Source organism: Neofelis nebulosa, chromosome 11 (assembly GCF_028018385.1).
Source record: "Neofelis nebulosa isolate mNeoNeb1 chromosome 11, mNeoNeb1.pri, whole genome shotgun sequence".
Taxonomy (NCBI): domain Eukaryota; kingdom Metazoa; phylum Chordata; class Mammalia; order Carnivora; family Felidae; genus Neofelis; species Neofelis nebulosa.
In genome coordinates, this window is record NC_080792.1 from 45,777,381 (window position 1) to 45,795,016 (window position 17,636).

At 42.8% G+C, this 17,636-nt stretch overlaps 1 protein-coding gene across 6 annotated transcripts in view; it reads left to right on the forward strand.

Moving 5' to 3' along the window:
• Positions 1-17,636, forward strand: part of KCTD1 (potassium channel tetramerization domain containing 1) — a 187,670-nt gene that overhangs the window by 151,241 nt on the left and 18,793 nt on the right. For 5 of the 6 annotated variants that reach the window (XM_058692457.1, XM_058692460.1, XM_058692459.1 and 2 more), the window contains exon 3: positions 14,023-14,167. The exons of the other annotated variant lie outside the window; for it this stretch is intronic. In XM_058692457.1, the coding sequence (XP_058548440.1) occupies positions 14,023-14,167 (145 nt within the window). The remainder of the gene's footprint in view (positions 1-14,022; positions 14,168-17,636) is intronic. 6 annotated transcript variants of the gene reach the window in all.

Consider the following 17,636-nt stretch of genomic DNA (forward strand, 5'->3'; position numbering starts at 1 on the left):
TTTCACAAGGTTACACTCCACTCTGCTGTGTCTTGAGAACAATTCCATTAAAGGGCTTAGAATTAACACTGTTATGTCACACAACCCATCTTGTGAATCTCCCTATGACTTTGACTCCTCAAATGATGTACTGTCTAAACAAACAAAAGAAATTTGTGGTTTCTGTCAGTCATATAACCATGCATGATGGAGTGCTTCCTTTGAGACCTTCTTTATGGCAAATGAGGACCAGCATTGAAACATTTTAGGTTAATTTCCAAAAGACAAACTGCATTTTGGTCCCACAGAGAGCTCTGTGGGCAGGAGAATTACACCCCCGTAGCATTATTCGTGTGTCCACCCTATAGCCCTTGACCTTCACAGAGATATGGAAAATCTTTGTATCAGAAAGGAAACACCCCTGTGTCAGAACACCTCACACAGTAAGGTGTCTATGCTGTGTGTATTCATGACTGAAATAAAACAATGAAAGTTATTCTCAAGTTGGGGGGAGTCTTCTTTCTTAAGCCAGTGCAGAAAATACCCCCCCCCCCCGCATAAGTTCCAAGCAGAAGCATCTATGATTCAAAACCAAAGTACTTGATGTTGTAATTCGCATTTGAACTTTGAGAACTTTAAAATAATAGAAGGGGCACCCGTGTGGCTCAATCAGTTAAGCATCCGACTTCAGCTCAGGTCATGATTTCACAACTCGTGAGTTCGAGCCCCACATCGGGCTCTGTGGTGACAGCTCAGAGCCTGGAGCCTGCTTCGGATTCTGTGTCTCTTTCTGTCTCTCTGCCCCTCCCTGGCTCATACTCTGTCTCTCTCTCTCTCTCTCAAAACTAAATAAACATTGGGGCGCCTGGGTGGCTTGGTCGGTTAAGCGTCTGACTTCGGCTCATCAGGTCATGATCTCACGGTCCGTGAGTTCGAGCCCCGCATCAGGCTCTGTGCTGACAGCTCACAGCCTGGAGCCTGCTTCCGATTCTGTGTCTCCCTCTCTCTCTGACCCTCCCCCATTCATGCTCTGTCTCTCTCTGTCTCAAAAATAAATAAACGTTAAAAAAAAAAAATTAAAAATAAAATAAATAAATAAATAAATAAACATTAAAAAAAATAATAATAATAGTAAGCCTCAGAAAGTCACGCTGAAGGATCCTTTATGGGTCCACTGAGCACACAAATGCTGTCTACTGAAACCTGAGGTATGTTAATAGAAAAGTCTGCTCCACTGTATCTGCCAGTTTGTTCTATTATCATTATATAAATAACCCATTAAAATGTCATTTCTTTTCAGTAAAAAAATGCAGGATTTATAGCTTCAGCTAGATGGATTATCAATATTCTGCCCCTGAAAGATTACTCTCAGGATGCTTGGAGGTAGAAAGTACCTTTATAATAATAAACTCTGTGTTCTATGTACTTGTTTGAATAATTGTTTGCAATAATTGGTCCCTAAAGGAGCAAGCTGAAGTGGGTGCATAATGCCTTGCATGGCAGGCCTCTGTGTGTGCCCAGGGTGGCCCCGGTGCAAGAAGGAGGGGAATGTGAGAGGCAGGGGGTCGAGAAATCAGTTGTACTCTTACAACTGTATGCATGTCATGTATTCATATTCCAAAGGCAGACACCCAGAAGCTCCAATCTGGTGGCAATCCCATTTGCAAAAGAACCTGTTAAAAAAAAAAAAAAATCCATGTCTCAGTCCCTCAATTATATCAGCTATTTGCTGGACCATCTGAATCTAATCAAGATACAGTGTCAGTAGAAATGACACTGTCACTGGATAATGGCTTCCTGCTGCTACATAAATGCCATGTGTCAGTTTGCTTAGTAATGACATTGCTGCTTATCTTTTTTGGTGGTAATGATTATTTTTACTTCTGTGCAGTTTTTCTTATTGTGTCCCCATATTCAGACGATAAATCACAGCTGTGCGTTAACAGCTAACCGCCACTTTCGAACAGCGGCGGACCTTGCCAGGCCAAGGGCTTCGTCCCTGGAAGGTGGATTTGAGCACGCCCAAACTTGCTTCCGCGAGCTGAGCTGACTGTGTTCCAGAGTTCCCGCCCAGCTTGTCAAAGCCCCTGCCGTCCCTCCAAAAATTGATTTTTTTAAGAAACCGTTTAGAAGGCCCTCGGGGCTTGAGAGCTTACCTAAAAAATGAAAACTCTCCTAGTCTCAAAGCAGTGCAAACAGTCAATATCAAAGCAGAAAAGAAGGATCTTTTAAGTGTGTCCCACCAATCCATAATCTTAGGGGCCCCGAGGAAGGTACTTCATCAGTACATCACCATCTCGATGATACATTGCAGAAGGAACAAGACGGCACGAAGGGTGGACTTCAGAGAAAATTGTGGCACACACGAATGTGGACTGGAATAAAGACTGTAACAACCAAGCAAACCTAGGGAACCGTGTGAAATACGGATAAAGTGCTGTTCTCCACCTTGGCTAGATTTCCGTGACAGAAACACCGAGCAGTGACAGTACAGTTTGTATTTCCAAGTGCCCGTTCTGCCGGGCTCCTCAAGAGCCCATTTGTAACCCTTTATGCAGATTTTAAAACTGAGCCAGAGTATTTATTTGAAACATAAGCCCTGGCTTCAGTGCCCTCCTCACTCAGGACTTTCAAATGGAACAGCAAGGATGAGAAGCAGAGGCGTCAAATGACTGCTAAACACGTGTCAGCTTCTGTTTGATGAGCATCTGGAAAGGAAGAGAAAAGTGGAGAGATTCTTAGCCGGGAACTTCCATTTCTTTGAGTGTTTTGCAGGTTAGGGCTTGGTTCTGTTTTGTTGGAAGGGAAAGGGAGAACTACGGAGAAAACACCCCCAGCTCAGGTGTGTATGGACCGGCTTGGTGCCTCTGGGTAAATTCTTGAACTGTGATCAACCAGACCTGAGCCCCAGAAGGGTGGAGATGATTACACAAGACGCACGCACACTTACAAGAGCGCTTTGTTGACCGTGGTGTAGCCGAAGGCAGGATGCTGTCAGCGCGTGTTCTTGTTTCCCAACCACGCACACCCCAGAGTGTTGTCTTTGAATCAGGGGCTGATAGAAACTTCATATTTTTCATATGTCATTCCAACTTGGTGACCATTTAAATAATCTTGTGACATAAATTCAACATCTTAACCTTCTCGGGGTAAAAACCCCACCGGGCACGTTGGCCACTGTGATGTAAAGAAGGCATTGGACTTTTTTTTTTTTTTTTAAACAAAAGGTAGTGTGGACATTTTATATTTTCTTTACAATGTTTGTGTACTTTTGAAGCTGTGTAAATAGTACTCTTGTCCAATTTGCAGCTTTCTTTCCTTCTGTAGAGGCGTAACTCACAGTCCTGAGGCTAAATCTCCTCCCTTTGGCCTTGTCATCTTAAAGCCTAGTTTCTGACAGGGGTTTCAATCTTCCTCGTCACTCTGAAGTCATGCAGGGATGGAATAATTTGGTCATTTTCACTCATCTACCCACCTCACCATACTCTTTTTTTGTTTGTTTATTTAGTTTTGAGAAACAGAGAGAAAATGGGGTAGGGGTAGGGGCAGAGAGGGAGGGAGGGAAGGAATCCCAAGTAGGCTCTGTGCTGTCCGCACGGAGCCCAACATGGGGCTTGAACTCATGAACCATGAGATCGTGACCTGAGCCAAAATCAAGAGTCAGATGCTTGACCCACTGAACCACCCAGACACCCCTTGCTCTTTTTTATTAAGCACTGTGTGAAGCCTCTGGCTTTTCACTTACGGGTACTAAACAGAATATTGTACTACTTCATTGTAAACTGCTGTTTTGCTGGCCCCATTACAAGTAGGAAGAAATTGTTAAATTGAAAATGGAAACATCTGGCTTTGTCATAGTGCTCTGATAGTAGCATATAATTAATACGATGCTTTTATTTGAAGTGACCACTATGACGTATTGTAAGCCAGCTCCAATAGTGTGGGACAGGTTCCCCTCCGTATTCTGTTGTCACTGATAATCTCAAAGTGTGGCAGACAGAGTGGGGCTACAGTCACATGGGAGGGGCCAAGTCCGGTCTGTTTATTAGGAGATCGATGCACAGAGGGACGAATCTGGAATGTGTCATCATACAGGAAAGCACTACTTCAGTCGTTAAGTGTGCTAATATCCAGAAGCCCGGGAAAAAGAATAGTCATTCAAAAACATTAAAGTCAGTGGGAACACATGCAGGAGAGTTTGCTTGTATAACAAGAAACTAGAAACAAAATCAGAATGGAACTACAAGGTGAACGAAGGCTGGCAGGAGGTGCCAGAGCGGGAAGGGGGATGAATTTTCTGGGACAGACAGCCCCTGAGGGTCAGGGACAGCACCTAGCGTGGGCTGGCCCTCGGGCCGCAGGGAAAAGAGCCTGCAGAGCGCAGCGACCCTCAGTGAGTTATCTGATGGCTCTGGCCTCCCATTTCTCCATCAGTAAAATCAAAATACTACTTGTGAGTACTTTATGGAGTTGTTGTGAGGTTTAAATCAGATAATCCATAAAGTTTGTAGCAGCGTGTCTAACAAACTCAAAGAACATCAGCTATTATGACATTCTTTTCTCTGGATCGTAATTATTATTATAAAATGGAAAACATATTCTAGAAGAAAGGAGTGTCAAAAATACCTCCCAATATAGAACAGACTGTTGGCAGGAGGGCGGGGTGGGCTGTGGGGGCAGGCTCGTGTGCACATGTGCATGCTTGCCTGCCCAAATAACAAGCAGGAGGAAACCTAAACAGAAACCGTGTGAGCCGAAAATACCCAAGCGGGCTCCCGAGGGAGGGGAGGCTATGATGATCTGATCCTGGGCCAATCTTGGAAAAATAGCAGATTGGTCTAGAAATCATCTGTAAGCAGGCGTTTGCTCAAACCAGCGAACGGGACCAGGTGACCGCAAAGGTTTTCTTCCAGTTGCAGCTGCACAACAGGATTTCACGTACAGTCAGAATCCTGCTTTGGCCCACGTAGCACACTACCGCCGAAGGACAAAAATCTGTCCGCGTCTCCTGAGCACACGCCAGGCGGTCGGAGCAGCTCCGAGCTGGGGTCCGCAGTCCAGCTGCCTGAGTGTGAATTCTGGCCTCAGCGCCGAGAAGCCGGCTGCAGTGTCCTTGTCCATTAAGGCTGGTGATAATATCCACCTTGCTTGCTTGCTTGCTTGCTTGAGGGCTTGCTGTGAGCCCTCAATACCGTGTCCTGCACCTAGTGAGCACTCAGGAAGTGTAGTTCTTATCAGACACCAGAGTTCTTTGGGCGAGGTGCTATCCCCTTTCTCAGATGAAGAAATCAAAACCTCATTGATTTAGTCTGAAAGAGGGCAAAGTCATGATTCAAACCCAGGTCTGTGAGTTTAAAGCTGAACGTGCCGGGGACTCCTGAAACATTACTGAAAGCACCCATGCTGAAACTGGTGAAGAACGGTGCCCTTACGTGCTCTACTCAGCTCCACACTTGGAGAGAGGTGCTCCTCATTTGCTGGGTTCCCACCTCACCCCTCATGTTCCTTCTTGCCTGAAATCCCTTTTCTAAGCACCCGTGCCCTTCTCCTCATACCTAGTAATCCCTAGAACTCTACACCGTCATTGCCTCCTACAGGAAGCCTTCCCTGCTTGCCCCAGGTTGGCTAGATCCCTCTCTGCCCTTCCTTGACTCCCAGTGGGACTGCATCCTGCTCATTTTAAGAGGACTGGCAGAGCACCAGGAATATGGTAGGCAGTCAATAAATGCAGAAATAAAAAGCCTACTTATGTAAATTCTGGTGGGTTTTTAAATTGGGTTTTAAAATTGTAATAATACATTTTTCATAATTAGCAGTCAGTGTAACTCAGAATTTAAAGAAATCTCTAGTTAGAGTCCTGGAGGGCACTCATGAGAGTTTTATAGGATTAGCAGCCCCTTGAGTGGCCCCAAGCTCCCCCTCGACCCTCAGCATTACCATCAATGATCAGTTCTCCAAAATGCCAGCTACTCAATTGTTTTGCTCATAAGCTTTTTCTTGTATTTTAAACTGGCCTTTCCTTTCTCTCCTGCTTTCTTCAGTTCTGTGTATCATTTAAGAAAATGATGCTGCCTCAGGGAACCGTACTGGAAACATTACTTCCCCATAAGTAGATACAATTTGTTTTGTTTGTTCTTACCAAGAAGGTATTTTCTCCCTTCTCTTAAATTACTTCTGTCCATTTCTATAACAAGCTCTGAATTAATTTGTATCTGTGTTCATGAAATATAGACGAAATTTCCCACGTGTGGGAACTATAAACAACTCTTCCTAGAATTTTTTTTAACAGTTATAATACTTTAAGCAAATTAAACACTGTTTATGATAATTCAGGCTTCTAAAACAGTAAGTGGACTGGTGTTTCTTTTCCTTCTTTTTAAACGTAATAATACCCAGCATCGTCCCCCACCCCCTCGCCTTTTTCTTAAAGAGAAACTTTTTTTTTTAATGGACATTTAAAAATGTATACAAAAAAGAGCACCTCGGTGGCTCAGTCAGTTAAGCGTCGGACTTTGAGTCAGGCCACGATCTCTACCCTTTGTGAGATCGAGCCCCACATCAGGCTATGTGCTGACGGTGGGGAGCCTGCTTGGGATTTTCTCTGTCCCTCTGTCTCTGCCCCTTCCCCTGTCTCTCTCTCTTTCTCTGTCTCTAAAATAAATAAACTTAAAAAAAAATTTAAGTATCTATGTAATATCTATATCTATATCTATATCTATATCTATATCTATATCTTTATCTATATCTAGAATACAGTATTGAACTCCCAAGGGTCCAGATGTCAGATATCAACCTAGCATGTCTCTTCCCTTGCACCATTGTTTCCCTGCTTTCCCATCTCAGCAAAAGAGAGGAAGAGGCCTCACTGGTTGCAGTGCCGGCCCCTCTCTCCATGTGCCCTTCCCCCTCTGCTGTCCTGAGTCTCGGTTTCACCTGCAGTGACTCACCCATACACTCAGGATCGCGTGAGCACAAACACACACACCCTCACCCAGCCCTCCACCACATTTGCCGTCTTCCTTTGTTTTCAAGTATTGGGACAGAAACTTGGTTGGGAATGTAACTTGGAGTAGTTAGACACTACCTACTAACATAACAGACTAACTTGGAATAGTAGATATAAAAAAGTATGCAGGTACAGGTGCTTCTGGAAACAAAATCACTCAAAGAAAAATACTCTTTAAATCAAGTTTTTGAAAAGTAACGGCCTACGAATCGGTAGACTAGTGGCAGATTGTTTTTCTGTTTTGCTGCTTCTTCGTCCTCTACTCTTTCCCGGTTTTCAACAATGAGTAGGCATCACTGGTATCATTTAAAAATACCCCCCACCCCCCATCCCTGACGCTAAAAGGGGTAATTTGCAAGTTGCCTCTGAATCTCTTACCCAGCAAAATAAATCTGGACCAGAAACTAAATGAAATCTTTTCCTCAAGTCCAAACCATATTTTCCATGGCTTGGAAGCCCAGGAGTGGAGGGGAAAAAAAGGCATTTCTTGGCGGAGGGGGGAGCTTAGTGGGTGAAATCGCCCAACAACCTCTGTCCTGCCCTCTTCGCACCAGCTTTACCCCTTGGTCTGTCTTCGGCGCTTTGTTCTCAGCCCCGGGTGGGGTCTCGACCTCCACCCTCCCTGGGCAAGCTGACCCACCGCCACTGCAGAGGAATGCTTTTACCGCCTCCCTGTCTGTGTAATTACCATGTGTGTTCTGGGTCCAGAGAGTAGAAGGGATTAGTCCGCTCGCCTCTGGTAAAGCAGGGCCCGGTGTCGCATTACACGCCCTGGTGCTTGATGTGACATGATGTTCACCAGGCGGCACGAGGAGGATTGGCTGTGTGGAGCCTTGGAAGGGCTGGAACCCCCTCCTTAGCTGTAAAGTGACAAATCCCGCAGGGGTGTGTCAGAATTAGATGCAGGGACACAGCACATAAGGGAACACAAGAGTTGCAAGCTGAATGGAGTTGGAACCTCAGGCGTAATTCTTCTTCCTACAAGTTTCCATTGTCCTAAGAATCCTCACTTTCCCATCCCTTTGAATGCCCCCTCGTGTCGTACATGAGTTTGGACGTCATCTCTGAAGCCTTGCAGTGTTGTGATTTGGTTCGATTGAGTTTAAGGTACCCACTCCGTGGGTCTACACCAAGCCCCTGAGCCTCAACTTTTTGCAGCAGGACTACTAAATAAATTAGTGTCTCTGCAAAGTTGATAATCACCAAATTTTCTTGGAATAACATGCAACATGAGCAAACCATTGAACTATAAAAAATTATGCATTTCTCAAGGAAAGTGGTTGAGTTACTGTCATTTTGTTTGTTTATTTGAAATTACACATGAAAAGGCATTATAATTTAGTGGTCGAGAACACAGACTTTAGAATCAGACCTAGGTTGTAACTTAAGCCAAGTGACAACCATTCTGAGCTTCAGATTCCTCATCTGTGAAATGAGAATAATATGGCTATCTCATAGGATCATTGTAAAATCAAATGAGATAAAGCCCGTAAAACAGCAAGCTCACTCTTTGGCACATAGTACAATTCAATAAGTAGTAACTACCACTAGAGCAGCTGTCCTCCACAGGCTTGAATGTGACCTCTGCCTATTACCCTAGGGACAGTATGGTGGGTTCGGCTCTGTGTCTAGCCAGCTGTGCATTCTTGAGCATTAATGTATTTGAGACTCTGTTTCTCCATTTGTAAAATGGGATGTTGATCTAGGTCACCCTGGAGATCTTTCACTTTTTTTTTTTTTTTAACATTTATTTATTTTTGATAGAGACAGAACATAAGTGGGGGAGGGGCAGAGAGAGAAGGAGACACAGAATCCAAAGCAGGCTCCAGGCTCTGAGCTGTCAGTATAGAGCCCGACCCGGGGCTCAGACTCACAAACCCTGAGATCATGACCTGAGCTGAAGTTGGACGCTTAACCGACTGAGCCACCCAGGCACCCCAAGAGATCTTTCCCTTCTAAAAGGGTGGTTGGCTGTTGAAGAAGAGGTGCTGTGACAGTTCAAATTGACAGAATGACTCACTGGAAGCCTCTTGAGTCGACAACATTGACTTGTTCCTCTTTAGCCTCTGCTCATCCTCCTTCATACTGGTTCTCAACTTTGCTGTTCATCAGACCGGCTTGGGGAGGTGCCTGGGCCCCAACTCTAAGCAGAAATTACATAAGAATAGCTGGCAATATTTTTTAAAAGCTCCTTGGGTGATCTCAGTGTGCAGCCAGGGTTAAGAACCACTGCTATATGCAAATAACAGAGTCAAAAGCAACGCAGAGGAGAAATGATTTGGATAAGCCCCAAGCTGCATCTTGGAGGAGATGTGACTTCAGGTACAGTGTTTCTTTCATTCAGTCTTACTTACAAATTTGCTCTTTTCCTTAACGTTGCTGGAGAGCATAGCTTGACATCCGTCCCCATCAACCTCAGAACCGAATTGAAACTCCTTGACCTGGCTTATACAGCTTTTCACGACCTAACTCTGCCATTCCAGCCTCATTTTTCAGTCGGTCAGACTCTGCCCCAGTGGAAAGCAATCGCATGCCAGGTTTCTTCTAGTTTCAAGCCTTTGTATCTTCCCTGACCCTCTCTCCTTTCTTATCTGACCCTACCTGCCACCCCAGTACTCGGCCCACTTCTGCTTGTCCTTCAGGTCTCCAGTAAACTTTCTTTCTCCTCCATGCCTCCCCCAAGTTTGAGTTGGGTGCACCTCCTGTGCCCTCCCCATAGCCCACTCTGCACCCCCAGTGACACACTGCGCTTGATCTGCATTCCCAGCCCCACAGACTGTTAACATTCCACAAAAGGAAAGAATGTGTGGTTTATTTACCACTGCTTTCCCTATATTTCACATGGTCAAGCTCAGTGAACATGGGTAGAATAAATGAGTAACTGAATGACTGAACAATAAAAGGAAATTCTTAAGGAGCCAAGGCACAGTAAATTAAAGAAACCAGGTCCTATGAATGAATGCACAAAAAATAAATTCTTAGTGACTGATTCACACTAAGTCAGGTATATTAGGCCTTATCTCTATACCTATACGCTGGACCATTCGTTAATTCCAGAGAGAGGGGGAGCCATACGGGGGAACCAGACTGACTTTATACCAAAAGGAGCTTAATTTCCTTGGAGATTGGATCCTACATTATTGGTTCCATAAATAATAATCAACAGAATGTTAATATTAAAAAGCAAGAGAAATAGATTTCATTTTAATGCATATTTTTAGTGAAACTTTATCATCTTACTAGTTAATGAAATATTTACAGATAAATTGATAGGATGTTTGAAATTTACTATAAAATTTCTGGTGGGGGAGAGGGAGCAATAGAAGTATAGGTGAAACAAGCTTGATCAAGAATTGATAGCTTTTTGAAGCTGGATGGATATATGGGGGTTCATTATATAATTTTCTCTGCTTTGCCCTACATTTGAAATTGTCCAAAACAAAATGTTAAAACAGAAATGTAAAAAAATACAATTGTGGAAGGAAGTTTTTCTCAGCATTGCTATTTGGTTCAATGGGTGTTTTAAACACACACACACACACACACACACACACACACACAGGGCAGCTATACATCACCTGGAGCCAACTTGGTCTTGGTCAGTTGGAAAACAGGAATGTTCTCTAAGGTTAGTAAACTGTAATCAGTTCCACATAGTTTTCAGGCACCAGAGTTTACAAATCACTGCAGTTTGATTTGTAACTCCATTCATACGTCCACAAGAAATACAGCCTGTGCCGATTTCCCCCTCATTTGCTTAGCCAAACAATGCTTTTCCACCGCACATTCAAACGCGACCCTGGGACGCCATTTTATGATCCCTGGCACCGCCCTGCCCTTCCACATTGTTTTCACAACTCAGAACGTGCTTCCTTTCAAAGTTAGCAAAAGTCAACAGTATAACGTTGCCCTTTACTACTCCTAATATTTGGTGCATCACCTACGGGACTCTCTTATCGGAGAGGCCTTGCTCCTCAGACAGGAATGTGCCTTGGTGCGGCTCAGGGCCTCTTCCAGGCCACAAACCTGCCCCTGCTCTCCACAGCCCCTTCCCTCTCAGCTCGCTCCCAGACCACACGGCTTGTGCCATGAGCAGGGCCGGGCGGGCTTTACTACCGTCTTCGGGCCTCTCCCTTCCCTCTTCCGGGTCGCCATGCGCACCCTCCCGGATCCAGCGCCAGCTGGCGGCCAAGTTTCTGGGCCACTGGGCCGCCATAGGTTCCACCGGCCTGCTGGGGGCGCTCTCACCCGCCTGGTGGAGGCCAGCCCTCCCTCCTCTGCTTTCACCCTTTTTCCATCTTGAGTAATTAGGCCTGGAGACCCTGCTTTTCCCACTGCGTCGCCCAGGGGCCGCGGCCACCTCCCTAGACTACACTGGGCCACTGTTCAGATTTCCCTCCAGCTCTTTCCTTTGCGTCTCCTGTTTGGGCCACGTCCAATGCGAAGGTGCTTCTGATCGCACCTGTGTCCAGTTTTCTGTATCTGCCAGAGGTGGTGGGTTTTTACAACATAAAAGCCTTTTTTTTGGATGGCGCGTCTCTCCCACCTGGCTAAGGTCTATAACGAGACCCTTCAGCCCAGATTGGTTCTTTGGCCCCGCGAATCCTGTGCCTTGTAGCACCTGCTGTCTTCCGCGATCTGCTTTCGTAGAAATTTTTGTTTGCTAGTTTAGGATACCTTCTCTTGGTGAGTTCTTTTTGAGCGGGCCATAACTCCACTTGATGTTCTCATCAACCCCGAGAAAAGGGGCAATTTTATAAAAGAAACAGACATTTTATAAGAGAAATGGAGACACAGAGAAGTCGATACAGGCAGATTACAGTTATTAAAGGACCGAGCCAAATTCCCCTCACCACTCCGTTCTTCCTTATACTCATTCACTTGGTAGAGACTTACTGATTACACATTCTGTGCCAGGGTACATCCAGGTCTAGATTTTGAAAATGAACACTTAAGAAAAAAAAAAGCATAGGATTTACTTAAGAATAAAATATTAACTTTTCATTTCTTACTAAAGTGGCTCGCAGCCATTGATACTAATATATTTCAGGCCACAAAAATAATATACACACTTAGATTTCATTGCAAAGCTCTTGCTGAACAAACAAGATAGAAAATAAAAACTCTAGACTAAAAGCTTTCCTTCAATAGTGGTAATTCTTTTCATTCCAGTCATTGTAGGGAGGCCCCTTTAAGATCAAACAGACAGTGTGCAAATCCCCCAATGCTACTTAACTAGTTGGGCCAGTTACTCATCATTTTGAGTCTATTTCTTCATCTGTAAAAGGAGGATAATGGATTCATTACATAAAGTGCTAAGGATAGTGCAAGCTACCTGGACAGCAGTTAATAAATATAACTCCCTTTTCTTCCCCTTGTCAACTGTAAATTTATCACGTTAACAATAAAGAATAAATCTTCTGATAATAAGCAAACAAGTTTCGTTCATTCCCATCCTACACCAAACTGTCCCAGAAACACTATAAAAAAATCGTCTAAGTATATTTGAGTTTCATTGCCTCTTTATGTAGCCTGTTTGATTGATGTGTTAATGGGAAATGAATGACAAGGTTGCATGCAGTCAGAGCCCTGGGATGCTTGCGATCCACGCCCTGGATAAAATTGTGGAAGGAAGAAATTGTGAATCACCCTCTATTCATGGAAAGTTGGACAAAAACATTCACTGAGAAAAATATAGTGAGTTTTAGAAATACGACCTGAGTGTGATTAGTTGCTTTCTTCTTTGCACTTACTACCACCAGGTAGGACATGAGTTTTCTAATTATCTTTAAAAGATTTGTATTGAAAGGAATTCCCGAGCTTTCTTTTTTGGGAGGGAGGGGGAACAGCTTTTCCATTTGTTGATTGGTTTGTTGTACTGTAGGAGGGGTGAAATTATTGATTCACCCTTACCTCTGTCACATTTCAGCGTAAGATTAGAAAATTTATGATTTCAAAATTGTCTTCAAAGCAGTAAGATGATATTCCAAATCAGAGGTAGAGTTTATGAGTTCCAAAAAAGCTTTTCATTAAAAACTGGAGCCATTTGCCTGCCTGCACTGTTAATGAAAAGTACAATGAACCTATTGGTCAAGGAAGTGATTTCTAGTGTGTAAGTTCTATTTTCTGATACAGGATATTTGTTTATCATTAGCCAGCCATCTACTTGTTCATGGTCCCAGATGTGGCCACTTTCTACTAACTGAATATGTACCAAAGTATGTAGATTCAGCCATCCTTAAAGGGATAAATGGTAATGAATGGATGCAGACTGTTTTAACTGTAGCACACTGTTCAAATGTTAACTCTGTAAATGGGGGAAATATATCGTGGATTCCTGTGTTTAAAAATTACCCATAGCCACTCATGTTCCAGAACTAGGTCATATTTTGGGGATGGTCAACTATTTATTTTTTATAATGATGCCTGGCTGTTACAAATGATTTTTGCTGAGACTTAAGAAACTAGACTGTATATTGTTAATGAAAACATATTCTCCTGGATGAGTGATATTTTCTATGATTCCTTTCTATAATGTAGGTGTTCACATATAGGCGTTGCTTTCTTTTTGGAGAGTTTGTGATTCGTGGGTGGGGAAAGCTCAGAAAACAGGTTTCTTAAAAACAAAATTGCTTTCCTCGTAGAATCTGTTTAAAAGACACTTTGGAGCAATGACATTTTTTAAAAGTAGCCAAGAAGGTGGTTTTAAGTAACCTAGGGGAAAGACATGCTGTTCCATCACAGTGACAGCACTTAGCCATAATCACCATGTCAGGGACATTTTCTTTACAGGTAACAGACAGTGAGTAAAAGGATTTACTTGAGAAAGCCTGAAACTATTTTGAATTGTCTGGTCCTGAAATATTTATCAAGGACCAGCACCTCTCAGAGAACCATAACTACATAATGGGTGATTTTTCCTGACTGCCATCTTTGAAACTGCTACCTTTGACAGTGACACAAAACGGGAGCTCTTAGTTTTAGTGGCCAAACAATTGATTCTAATTGTTTTCACTGTTCCCTCTTTTCTACCACAGAATCGGAAGACTTTTTGATGGCACAGAGCCCATTGTTTTGGACAGTCTCAAACAGCATTATTTCATTGACAGAGATGGACAGATGTTCAGATATATCTTGAATTTTCTACGAACATCAAAACTCCTCATTCCTGATGATTTCAAGGTGAGGGATTCACATTAAATTACCAATAGCATAAATATGTGATTTGTTTTGATGCGCTCCCCAAAAATATTTCAGCTTTTACATCTTAAACATATACCAACTCTAATGGCATCACAGGTCTTTGACATGGTTATACTGTCTTCGTGAAATAGAGTATATGGTCATTAAAGTTTTCTGTGACCAAAGGAGGACTGATTTTATTTAAAGATTGAATTATAATTTATTTGAACACATTGAAAATAAGTTGATTAAATTCCAAGCTTACTTCTGATAAGACTTAGTGAGGTAGAAAATAAAAGGAAACCTCCTTATCTTAATAAACTTTTTGTCTCAGATGTTTAAAGCGAGCGTCATACTTAACAGTAAAATTTTCGAACTGTTCTCTCTGAAGTTAGTAACAAGTGTTATTGTTAGTCTCACATAGTGCTGGCAACTGTAGACAATAGAATCAGACAAGAAGAACAAATAGAAAGTATTAATATTAAAAGGAAATATACAAAAATGTAATCTTTACAGCCATTAATATTCTCTAAATATATCTCTAAAAATATCTCCACTAAATACTGTTGGGATTAATGAAGAACTCATTAAGGCATCTACATTCAGGGTCAGTATTTCCTAATCAAAACCAATAGCTTTCCTACAGAAGAGCAGGAGCCAATCATAAGATATAACAGACAAATGTACCACTCACAAAGCAACAAAATTTATAATACCTAGAAATAAACCTAACAAGAAATGGGCAAAGTGTAATTAAGAAAACTGTAAATCGCTACATACAAGTATCAAAGAAGAGTTGAGTAAATGAAGGGAAATTCTGTGTTCCTGGATGGGAAGCCTCGATACTGTTAAGATGTCACCTGTCCCCAAATTATAAATTCAACACAAACCCACTTAAGTCACAGATTTTTTTTTCAATGAGATTTGATCCATTTATATAAAGTTTATGTAGAAGAAACAAAGCTTAAGAATAGCTAAATAGGGGCGCCTGGGTGGTTCAGTCCGTTAAGCATCAGACTCTTGATTTCAGCTCAGGTCTCACACAGTTCATGAGTTCGAGTTCCGAATTTGACTCTGTGCTGACAGCTTGGGATTCTGTCTCTCCCTTTCTCTCTGCCCCTCCTTAGCTCACGCGAGCGTCCACCCTACCTCTCTCTCTATATCTGTCTCTGTCTCTCTCAAAAATAAATAAGTGTTTGAAAAAAAAGAATAGCCAAGTAAATTATTGCAGGTGATAATAATGGTAGTAATGGTGGGCTGTGGTGGGTGGGTCCTTCCAGACATCAGAACCTACTAGAGTAATTACAAAGTGTGATCCTGAAATTAAAAAGTAATTAAAAAGTGGGCTGAAATTGACAAAAAGATCAATGGAGGAGAACAGGTCTGGAAACAGATGTGTGTATAAAGGAGTTTGATGTATTCCGAAGGTGGTATTTCGATCAGTGGGAAAACAAAGGAATAATCAGTAACTGGCCCTGAGGTAGTTGTCACAGAGACATTTGATAAAAAGGTAAAGTCAAAGCCCTATCTCATAAGTTCACAAAAGTTCCAGAAATAAAAATTATAATATCAGAAAAAAAACATGAACGAATTTCTGAAAATATACTTTTGAGGCAGAGAGGGCCTACCTAAGAAGACTGAGTACCCACAATGTAGCCTTAAAAAATTTTTGTTTTGAATTAAAAACACCATATACAAATAAAAGACAAGTGTTAGACTACCAGAAAAATTTGCCATAAAAGATTAATATCATTAATAAGAGTTCCTAAAATCTATAAGAAACATACAAACAGCCCAATGGAAAAACATTTTTACATATAAACAAAATATCCCAAAGGGGAAAAAAAATAGAAATTGCCAATAAACAGTTGCAAAGAAAAGGTATTTAATCTCTGTCGTATCAAAGGAACAAAAATTCAGATACCCCTTTTTATCCGTCAGAATGGCAAAATGGTAATATACACTGTGGTTGGGAATAAACACTTTTGGAGGGCAATTCAGCAGTTTTTAAATTTTCAATCATACATACTCTTGATCTAGCAATTCCAAATCTATTTGTTTCTTTTCTTTTTTTTTTTTTTTAATGTTTATTTATTTTTGAGACAGAGAGAGACAGAGCATGAACGGGGGAGGGTCAGAGAGAGGGAGACACAGAATCTGAAACCGGCTCCAGGCTCTGAGCTGTCAGCACAGAGCCCGACACGGGGCTCGAACTCATGGACAGTGAGATCATGACCTGAGCCGAAGTCGGCCGCCCAACCGACTGAGCCACCCAGGCGCCCCTATTTGTTTATTTTCTAGAAATAGTCACATAAATATGCAAAATTACATGTACATAGAATGTTTATTTGTAGTCATGTTTGTAATAGCAGAAACTCAACACAGCTAAAAAGATGTTCGGCAATGGCAGATGCTTACACAAATAGCTCTATTATCTGATGTGGGGGGGAGAAAATCACCAGGATTTTATCATTCAGTGAAAATACTAAGTTGCATAATATGAATAGCCTTACTCGTTATTTATGCAAAACATTATGTGTATATGTGTATAAATACACAGAAAAAAGATTTAGAAGATTAGATCCTAAATTGACAGGGGTTCAGGGGGCCTTTCGTCCATCCTCTCCTTCAGGGTTTTGAACAGTGGGACACCTGCCAAGTATACATTGAGTGAGAAAATGAGAGAGAAAGAGTAAGAATGGCAACCAGCATGTGCAGTTCCCAGCAGCCCTGGAATAAGCCGAGGACGAGCGTGTCCCTGTGGCAACAGCAGTGTCCAGGGGCCTCCGATAGACTGTGCCTCTGACCACACTGAACGTGATTCAGGATTTAAAGACATAGGAAGTTGGTTTCTGCAACATGGCTCCTTACGAAAGTAAGCTACTTTGTCAGTGATGATCTCTTCCAACTCAGGAAGGAAAACATATTGAGAGTCTGTTTCTCATATGGCACCTTCCTAGAGGGTTTTCAAGGGTAATTTTCAATGTGTCAGTTTTTCTTCCTGTGCCAGCTTTCGAACCTCTTTCCTGTCTTCCCCGCACACCACCTCATTCGCTGGCAAGCATCTTACACGGAGGCCAAAGTGAAGTCTCCTGCCCGCAGCCCTCAGTGTAAACCCAGGGACGCCTCTGCTCGGAGAGCAGAGAGAGCTGGCCGGCTTTAGGCAGCCGGCCCCACACCAGCTGCAGGCGGAACAGAGAGCTAGGACGAGTGTCAGGTCTGCTTCTAGAAAGCAGGCACTGGCCCCGTGCAGAGACAGGAGGTAGAGTTGAGTTCTGCGCCAGACACAGGAAGTGAGGGGAGTCAGGAGAAGGAGGGGGCCCCGCTGAACATGGGCACAGATGCCAGCAGTGGCCACAGCTGGTAACCAGACATGGCACCTCGGACGTCAGGTGTTCACCAACAAGCATCTTGGAGAGCAAGTAAGTGAGTAGAGGGAGAAGGACTGAAAGTGTGATACGTCAGCAGT